Raw genomic sequence first — 9802 nt, forward strand, 5'->3', positions numbered from 1 at the left:
TATTGATTTCATAGCTCCTCTTTTTATATCTATGAAAAATAATTACCTTGGGCAATTATTCTTTAATTTCCTTTCCCACATGTAAACAACATGTAAGTCATCCAATTTAAAAAATTCCCTATGAAATTGTAAGGTTATGTGGCTATTCTTGATGTACTAAGTAGGATTCGGGTCTTATATGATTCTCTACCCCTTTTTTTTTTAGTAGAATACACTTAGAATACACTTAGAATACCCTTGTTGGTGGTCGAATACTTTGTGTGGACATGATGGTACAACATTTTAAGAACAACATGACTAGATTGATCAAGGCCTTCACATCTCAATGTTTCTATGTGTGTGTGTGTGTGTGTGCATGCGTGCATGGGTGCATGCATGTGTGTGAGTGTGTGTATGTGTGTGTGTGTGTGTGTGTGTAGATTTAACAATCCCATCAATAAATGAACCATATAATTGATTCAGTCATAGAATAGCTTAACATTAACTAGAAATAATTTAGATATGGGGAATAAATACTTGAAGAACTCAAATTAATTTTAATTTTAAATGTATTATTACAACCAAACCTCGGTGGGGTTATAAAAGATGAGTAAATAAGTGTCGAATCCATTAGGTAGTCTAGGCTCCAAGGTTAGGGTCCACTTACCTACCACCATCCAAATAAACCATATGTTGAAACAATATAGCTTAATTTATGTAGACATGTAATGCATGTTTCCCCTGGCTTGATATCGCTTTACCTAGGAACAAGAATATCCCTCCAGATTCTAGTGCATAAAAGTATAATGATTTCACAAAAGAAATAAATAATGCATTAACTCAGTTTTAAAGGAAATGTACCAATAGACTAAAGTTGCATTTAAAGAAGAAATTAATTTAAAAATTTTTGTGTAAGTATGTGTGCGTGCACGCACGTGTGTGTGTGTGTTATGTATAAATGGGGACTATGAGCAAATGAGTGTAATAAGATGCCATTATATTTCACTTCCATTGAAAACTTAGCATTCCTTTTCCATAAGAATTTATCAAACCGATGATTTTATTTATGTGATATGGCACTATAGCTTTCTATGATATGCATATTCATATAGTACTTAGGAACCACCAACTCTATCCATACTAGTTCCCCTATACCATAAGTGTGTAAATGTCAATGAAAATTTTTTCCTTATAAATTTAAGTGACCTACATTAAAAATTTTTAAATCACAAAATATAATGTTGCTTAATGGCTTCTTATTTTTATAAGCGCTATTTGTATTTGTAGTTCTTTATATAGCGTAAAATTTGTCCTTTGTCACATAATATTATTGCTATGGTATAGAGCAACTAATTATTATTGGTTGTATATACATGTTAAGAAGACAAATGCATTGTATTATAAATTTTAAATTTATAATGGTGTAGGTGTGAACATAGATTTCATTTTCCTCCAACTTGTAGACGTTATCAAGTCAAGTTTCCATTTAAGATGGAGAAGTTGAAAGGAATTTTTTTTGGAGATTTTGCTTGCATAATTATTTATGATTGACAATCATAAGCACTTGGATTATTGGATGTATATAGACAACAGGAAGGCAAATGCATTGTATTCTTTTGTTGTTGTTTCACTTTACGATGATGAAATAAAAAGGGAAAACATTTTGAAAACTTTGTGCTTTATTTAATGGTGAAACTGTTTATGATTATGTATCCTAAGCATATTCAATAAGTTTTTTCATATATGATAGAGAACAGCAAGCATATAATGGGATCATGAAAAAAAGCACAGTGTATGTAGAATTGAGTTATCTAAAGGGGTTAGGACACGTTCAGATAAAAGTTAGTATGCGTAGTATGAAGATTGAGTTACATGAAGGGTTAGGACACCTCCACATAAAAATTAGTATGTGTAGAAAGAATAAACTCATAAGATCATATCCAAAGTCTTCTAAAATTTATTGAAGACCCTTCTCGAATAGTGTACAAAAGCAAATTGTGACATATTAGGAAGCATAATGTAGAAAATCTTAAATTGGCAAACTCGTATATATAGAAAATGATGTAAAGTTCCTAAAAATGTGTTAAAGAGGTTTCGTCATGGTTGGTGGTACACAAACCTCACGTAGATAAAGATAAATATTTAAACCAAATTAGAAATATGAATGAAGCACATACATCATAAAGTAAGACAATCTCATACATTAAAGAGTAGTTTTTGCCATGGAAGCATGTGAAGTAGGTGAAAGGACCATTAGTAGAGAGATGTTTAGACACCATTATTGGTGGGCTAACCAAGGATGACTTGGCTCCATAGATAGTGACATTGTAAATTGCATGTGTGACTTATTGGGACACAACAACTTCGTAATATTGAAAGCAAGATACTTATGCACTAAACTCTAATGTAAGAGACTCAATGAAGGGCTAGTGTTGGTGGGACATGACAACTCTAACCAATAGAGAAAATGAGATACTTAAGTGTATACTTTCGTTCGTGTAAGAGGCACAATGGAGGGGAAGAAAATGAAGCTATTAAACATGTGCACAAGCATGCACGTACATGTGTGTGATGTAAGAGGCATGATGCAGGTGAAGAAGTAAGACAGAGGCTACTCAATCACACATGTGCATGTGTGCACTTGTTTAGGTGGTTACGAGCTGTAAGAGAACATGAAAGTTTCGGTTTGGCCCTATTAATGCATTAATGGCGATGTCTGGGTATTGAGACAAAATGTGACATAACGCAAGCACTCATTATTGTTTGCATCATTAATGCAACTTGCACAAGGCAAGTTGGTGGGGTGGGGAGTGAGTGGGGTGGGGAGTGAGTATATGCCATGGCATGTGCCAGGAGGAAGTGGAGTCAGAAACAATAACTAGAAAGTGAAGGAGGGGATGTGTGAGGGAGTCTTTGGATGAGATGGGAAGTTGAAGGAGGAGAGGGGCCGAAGAGGGTTTGATTGAGAGGTAAAAGGTTGGGGAGGTGTATGCTAGTGAAAGACAAAATACAGGAAGATTGTGATTACAAAATACAAGGAAGACAAAGGGAGATTGTAATTGACCAAGGAGCAACAACATGGGTGGAGAGGCAATGGCTATGGCTATGGAACCTGGAGAGGCCAATTAGCTTCTAGCCAACTGCCTTTGCAAGCTATGGCTATGGCTATGGCTATGGAACCTTGAGAGGCCCATTGCCTTTGCAAGCTCTCTCCCTGAAAATGGACAACCCATCTCCCCAACAGCACCCTCCTCATCTCCATCAGCAGCTTCCCCTCCCTTCCACCTCCAAAACTTTCACCCCCCCTCCTCTTTCCAAGCCCGAGATCCAACCCCTTCCCCCCCCACCTCCCAAACCTTCGCGCTCCGCTTTGCAGCCCCTCTCTCAGCTCCTTTGGATCCTTTGGAAGCTGCCCTGTATGTATTCCTCTGACTTGGGCAGATTGGGTCCTGGTTTCGGAGTGGGTGTGGGCTTCGGATTTGGGATCGGATTTGGGCTCATCGGAGGTATATTTTGGGGTAATTTTTGCGAAGGCACCTGTCGCATTTCGAGTTGGAAGATTCTCCATCTATCACCTCTCATTTTTCCATTCCTTAATTCCTGCCGAATAGCATGCGCGGTGTAACTCGCATAAATTAAAACTGCACGATTTCTGTGATGATATGACAGGTGCAGGATTCGGATTTGGCCTCCCTGGTATGCAGTTCGGCGTAGGCTTCGGTGCTGGCTTCGGGGTTGGGGTCGGCTTTGGATATGGCTTGGGCAAAGGATGGGCGTATGACGAAAACGGTGAGCACTGCAATTTGCCAAGCGTGGTGGGTAAAACCAGGTAGGCTACTCATGGCTACGCGATAACGGCACGATTTGATTGTTGTTGCACAGCCTTAACTGCTGGATCGCTCAAAATTTTTTTTACGAAAACAGACTAGGCAACTCTGAGGACTATGCTCATCTTTTGACAGATATGAAACAGGAGCTGTCTGGGATCAGTTTCTCTACAACACTAAGATAGCTTTTGATTCTATTGAAAAGGGCAAGGAGAGAAAGAAATCAAAATCAAGTGTTCTGGAGGGTAAGAGTCTGTAAAGGGAGATGAAGATGCAGTTCTGCTGCTAAGAAAGAGCTTTGGAAAATACTTCATTGTTTCTCCTTGTGAAGACTTGGCAGGGATGAAAGAGGTGCTGTATGGGATCAGGTGCCTTACAGTGTATAGTTAGCCTGTGAGCTTGTAGAAGACAGACAAGAAGCAAAATCCAACTTCCAAGAATCTGTGAAAGGTGAAACACTGTACTATAGAGGGAAGATGAAGTGCTCGAATTGGTCCTGTCTAAACAGATTGCATAAAAGCTTCCAAAAACATCAAAGGGAAAATTCGATAATTTGTACCATTAGCAGAATTTTTTGGGGCATTAAGCCCCCAAGTAATGGCATCAGCACTAAGCCCTTGAGTGATGTGGGACAGTTTGAGACAGCTGAGACTGCATTGCAGGCCATCACAGCAACAATCTTCATAGCTACGAGAGTAAATGCTGTGTACATCAATCAAGCAAATGCTCTACTCCTTGTCAGTCAAACAAAATGCCTTTCAACTGTTTAACTATTGTGCCACTAAATCAAAGGCCGAAACCTATGCTTTCACTTATGTACAATCCATTCATGATTCCAAAGATACTCGACCTGCTCATCTTCATTCTCTGTATATAAAGTCTGAACATTCGAGCAAGGAAAACCAAGGTACAAGTTGAGCGAGCAAGATTGAAAGCTATTTAAGCAACTACAGAATTGACTCCAAGGCCCATGTCGCAAAGGTTAAGTCAAGAAATAAAATGAAGTTCTCACACTATGCTGCTTGGCACTGAAGTTGCATTGTTCACGTGTTACATAGTTTTCCTCAGGAGTATTAGAACCTCTTGCATATAAAAGGTTCGATTGAGGGATGCATGCAATCATATGGGTGCTAGCTTGTTTTGCTTCGTGCTTGGCAAAGCTATCAAAGCAGATCGAGAGCAATCTTGATGATGCCTTTGTCTAAGTCCCTAATGGAAAGGACCATGATGCAAAGCTCATTGTTTTGGTTGTGCTTGCTGAAGTTGTTTTGCTGCCTTGCTTCTTGCTGTCGTTTGGCTTCTTCACTCCCATTGTTTAAAGTAGATCCACCACCCAACCTCAAGAGAGGTTGGAAGGTCTTGGGGTTGGGAGGCATAACATCCAGTAATAAGCTCAAATACGTGAGTTTGAATGTACTAGTGACAAACCCAAAACAAAAATACTTAACCATAGTTCCCAGGAGTTTCGGAAACCAGGAAATGGAAATGGGTGGGAAGCGGTGTTTCAGAGTTTCGGTCATATATATATATTAAATGGGTGGGAAGCAGTGTTTCAGAGTTTCGGTCACTGGAAGAAACGGTGGAAATGGAGTTTCGGTTTTCAAGTTTAATATATATATATATATATGACCGAAACTCTGAAACACCACTTCCCGCCCATTTCCGCTTCAGCCTAGGCTCCAAACTACTTGTCATTTATGATCTATCATCTATGGTAATTGATGTAGCGTGTGCGGCTTTACCGAACTCTGAATTCTTTGAAAACTCTGAAACACCACTTCCCGCCCATTTCCGCTTCAGCCTAGGCTCCAAACTACTTGTCATTTATGATCTATCATCTATGGTAATTGATGTAGCGTGTGCGGCTGCGTTTCAAAGAATTCAGAGTTCGGTAAAGCCGCACACGCTACATCAATTACCATAGATGATAGATCATAAATGACAAGTAGTTTGGAGCCTAGGCTGAAGCGGAAATGACCATAGATGATAGATCATAAATGACAAGTAGTTTGGAGCCTAGGCTGAAGCGGAAATGGGCGTTTCAAAGAATTCAGAGTTCGGTAAAGCCGCACACGCTACATCAATTACCATAGATGATAGATCATAAATGACAAGTAGTTTGGAGCCTAGGCTGTAGCGGAAATGGGCGGGAAGTGGTGTTTTAGAGTTTCGGTCATCGGAAGAAACGGTGGAAATGGAGTTTCGGTTTTCAAGTTTAATAAAGTATGTATATATATATGTATATATATATATATATATATGTGTATATATATATATATATATATATGTATGTATGTATGTATGTATGTATGTATGTGTTATTAATACATGTCATACATTACAAAGATAGTACATACATCTTCAAATTTCACAATAACTTATAACTTCAAAGAATTCAGAGTTCGGTAAAGCCGCACACGCTACATCAATTACCATAGATGGTAGATTATAAATGACAAGTAGATTGGAGCCTAGGCTGAAGCCTCATAAAAGTGAATATAGAACATGATCCATGTTACATGTGATATGACAAAATCATGCATGCTCCAAGAATCATTCCTCAACATCATCAGCATCCATGCTGTCATTTGTCTCCTCTAACTTTTGAGTGTCAGCCTTAGCTCCTCTAGCCCTGCTAAAGTGGAAGCGATGGATATGGCACTCGATCTTTGTCTCTGAGAGCGGGTGGAAGAGCGAGTAGTACAGGTCAATGTTGTCAACTCCTCATAAAGTAAGGAGTGCATATTGTGCTCTTCCTATAGGATCTCTGGAATGAACTTCACCTTCTGAATGTCGATCTTGTCCACAGTCACCTGAGAAGGCTTCGGATTCTTGGCATTCTTTTCAAGGAGCTGGAGGTTGCAATGAAAAAATACCAACCTCTCTAACTGAGATGTACTCAACCTATTTCTCTTCTTTGTATGGAAGAGTGCCCAATTGCTCCAATTCGTCTCACATGGACTGGAACTACAATCCTGAGAGAGCACTCGAATGGCAATACATTTCTGCGCACATAATTAGAATTTAGGATTTAAAAATTAGAATTAAGTACAATGTCACTTGTTATGTTGCATGATGCATCATGCATGTAGGTGAAACTTGAGTATATGGGTAGTGAATTACTAATGTGGGAGCACAATTCCCATACTTCTCCCACCATGAGACAGGCTGTGGCTGAGTCTCTTGAAGCTTAGCTATCTCTCGACCATCAAAAGCTCCCCGTATGGTTGCGAAAGGCCAAGAGATCATCCTCTATACAGCCCTACATGTACACATCACCATCGGTCACCACCTTGATGTATATCATGAAGCCATCATCAAGCTTTGTGTTCTCATATTGCTCCTCATTTTGCCATAGAGGATGCAATACATATGCTACTTCATGAATTGGGTTATGAACCAATCCCATTCCTTATTCCATACAGCCTTGATCTGCTCAATACTTTAGAGAACAAACCATGGACAAAAAACAAGAGTCAAGAGTTAAGAGTAAAACAAAAATTTACACATAAGGAAAAACATAAGGAGACTTCCCGGTCTCCTCTCAACTATTTTGCTTGTTGAGAGACTCTCCAATCTTGTCCGTGTACTCATATAAAAGGCCAAGAGTGCTCCCCTCCATGTCTGTAATGCGCAAGACAATGTAGATCAGATTGAGAGATTTGATCAAACCATCAACCTCTACCCACCTCAGACTGTGTAGATCAGACAGAGTTTTGATCAAACCCTCAACCTCTACCCACCACTCCTCTCTCATGACAGCACGAATAAAAGCTCTTGCCTTAGGGCTCTCTCTCACATCCCACTGTAGCCACTCATTTGAGTACACAGTGTGTACCGACTCCCCGTGAACTCACAGGAGTCTCTCAAGCAGAATATACATATATGCAAATCTAGTGGTTGCAAGCTGCAGTAGCTCAAGATTGCTATTGGCCTGAAACATGCTCAAAACTTTTGGCCTCTTCTTCACAAATTTTACCATGCTTCGTGCGATGCAAAAGATGGAATCAACCCATTGTATTTCACCTATGTTCTCGATCAATAAGTCGAGGCGATGTGGTGCACAAGGGTTCCACCCAAATACTTGGAAACTCATCCTCTATCATAGAGCCCATAGACTTGCAATTGCTCCCATTTCCTATCAGTATCTGCACAACATTCTCAAGCCCTATTTACATGATTATGTCCCGTATGTGACCCCAAATAAATAAACCGATAACTGTGAGACCTGGGAGGAATGTATCAACGGCTTTCAAAAACATGGTGCCTTTGTAGCAAGACACTAAAATATGTACATATTTTGCCTGCGCACATCTGATCATCTGTCACAGAATATAGTGTAGCCATAGTTCTTCCATGTTTCCTTTAAGGGCTCTAGCTACACTTCTACACATGTTCTTTTCCACTGGAGCTCACATACTCACAGAGCTTCAAATGAAGGGCCTTCCCACTCACATCCAATGCGGTTGATGGCTCTCATGGTCTTCCTCCATTGGTTCATCTTGGCCACATGAAAGGGAATGGCACACCGTATGAACAATCGGGTGAGGTCCCTAGTTGCATTAGAAAAAAAGGAAGCTCATTTTGGGGCCTTTTAGAATAGAGAGAAAATAGGCTCTCAACCAATCAGGAGTGGGCCAACGTAACATTGAAAATTCAACAAAAGAAGATGAAAATAAGAAAAAGAAATAGTACTATATGTTCGTAGAAGCATGTCACATTAATGAGGTGATCTAATTTGAATCTTCTAAAAATTTATTTTCTGTGCAGAATTTGTGATTTTGACACTGCAGACGTGCCCGGAACGGCCCAAAACCCCTAGAACGGCACTGGAAACGCTGGAATTGGACATCCGGAGGCCCGGAAATCTCAAAAGGTACCAGATCGCGTTTTGCTGCAAATCTCACTTTTCAGCCTTTTTTGGCCGTTCCGGGCCTCCGGATGTTCGATTCCAGCGTTTCCAGTGCCGTTCTTGGGGTTTTGGGCCATTCCGGACGCGTTTGCGGTGTCAGAATCACCAAATTCTGCACAGAAAAGTGTTGCTCTTATATGAATATTGAATGTAAAGCATGTGAAAGAATATATTTATTCCTTTTCACACTGACATTTCTCACGCAAGTATCCATATTTTCTTGCTTTTGTAGAGAGAGAAAAGAGAAAATAGTGAATTTCTTACAGGGCCCCAAAATGAGCTCCCTTTTTTCCTAATGCCTCTACCATTGAATGCTGTTGAAACCCAGCTTGGACGTTGGCCCTTTGTACATAATTTCTAAGTAATGGAGGAGTGGCTCATGATACATCCTCTGGCACAAAGGAGTCCTCTTTGCATGCATAGCTGACATAGAGGAATGGCCACTCTGTGACTCTGTATCTTTGCTCCTCTTTGCTACCCCCAGTGCTTGAAATGAACTACCTTCCTTCTCATTTGATGGTCCTATAGAATTTGAATATTTGGGAATGCCCAAACGTTTTTGCCTCCATTCTTCAAGGCTCTCTTTAATATCTTGAGGAACATAGGGGCATGGCCCTACGTCTTTGTTTGGAACATGAGCAAGATGGTCCTTCATACGGGTGACACTCCCCGTTTTCCCATTCCAAAGAACTTGCATCTCCACTTCTTAGAACCACTAGACCCCTCATAGCTCCCCAATTTCTCTACATGTTTCCAAAATGTATCCGGAGTCCGAGCCATGTAGGCTAAGTGTAAGGGCTGAGGGCAAGGGGGGCTGAGAGGAAAACAAGGAGGAAAAGAGAGGGAAAGGGCTGAGGACTCAGGAGAGCAAGGGGAAGAGGGCAAGGGATGAGGAGAGCAAGGAGACATAGTGAAAGTTGCCTACCTTCAACAAGATCTCATGCATAATAAATGTTATTTCTATGAGCTTGCTCCTATTGTAGTGACCTTTGTTTGGCTTAAATACGTGAGTTTGAATGTACTAGTGACAATCCATAAACAAACATACTTAACCCACATATACCAGCTCAAAGACAGGAAATAA

General features: G+C 40.2%; 1 protein-coding gene and 1 pseudogene across 1 annotated transcript; one reads left to right on the forward strand and one right to left on the reverse strand.

Annotated features, from left to right (window-relative positions):
• Positions 1 to 3004: 3004 nt before the first annotated feature.
• On the forward strand, positions 3005 to 4786 carry LOC147902602 (uncharacterized). The gene is made up of 3 exons (XM_087373442.1): positions 3005 to 3497; positions 3649 to 3808; positions 3942 to 4786. Exons 1-3 carry the CDS (start codon positions 3200 to 3202, stop codon positions 4063 to 4065), a joined length of 582 nt encoding a protein of 193 aa, XP_087229568.1. The 5' UTR covers positions 3005 to 3199; the 3' UTR covers positions 4066 to 4786.
• Positions 4787 to 6522: 1736 nt separating this feature from the next.
• Positions 6523 to 9498, reverse strand: LOC147902603 (uncharacterized; annotated as a pseudogene).
• Positions 9499 to 9802: the final 304 nt, after the last annotated feature.

Source organism: Dipteris shenzhenensis, chromosome 4, assembly GCF_047967505.1.
Source record: "Dipteris shenzhenensis isolate YYH24624 ecotype China chromosome 4, Dip_SZ_1.0, whole genome shotgun sequence".
Lineage (NCBI taxonomy): Eukaryota > Viridiplantae > Streptophyta > Polypodiopsida > Gleicheniales > Dipteridaceae > Dipteris > Dipteris shenzhenensis.

What these genes read in the sequence shown, in the direction of transcription:
- LOC147902602 (XM_087373442.1), top strand. Translation starts at nt 3,200, where the DNA reads ATGGACAACCCATCTCCCCAACAGCACCCTCCTCATCTCCATCAGCAG. An exon ending in CATCGGAGGTATATTTTGGG is followed by an intron (nt 3,498 to 3,648) that starts GTAATTTTTGCG and finishes ATGATATGACAG; the next exon opens with GTGCAGGATTCGGATTTGGC. An exon ending in AGCGTGGTGGGTAAAACCAG is followed by an intron (nt 3,809 to 3,941) that starts GTAGGCTACTCA and finishes ATCTTTTGACAG; the next exon opens with ATATGAAACAGGAGCTGTCT.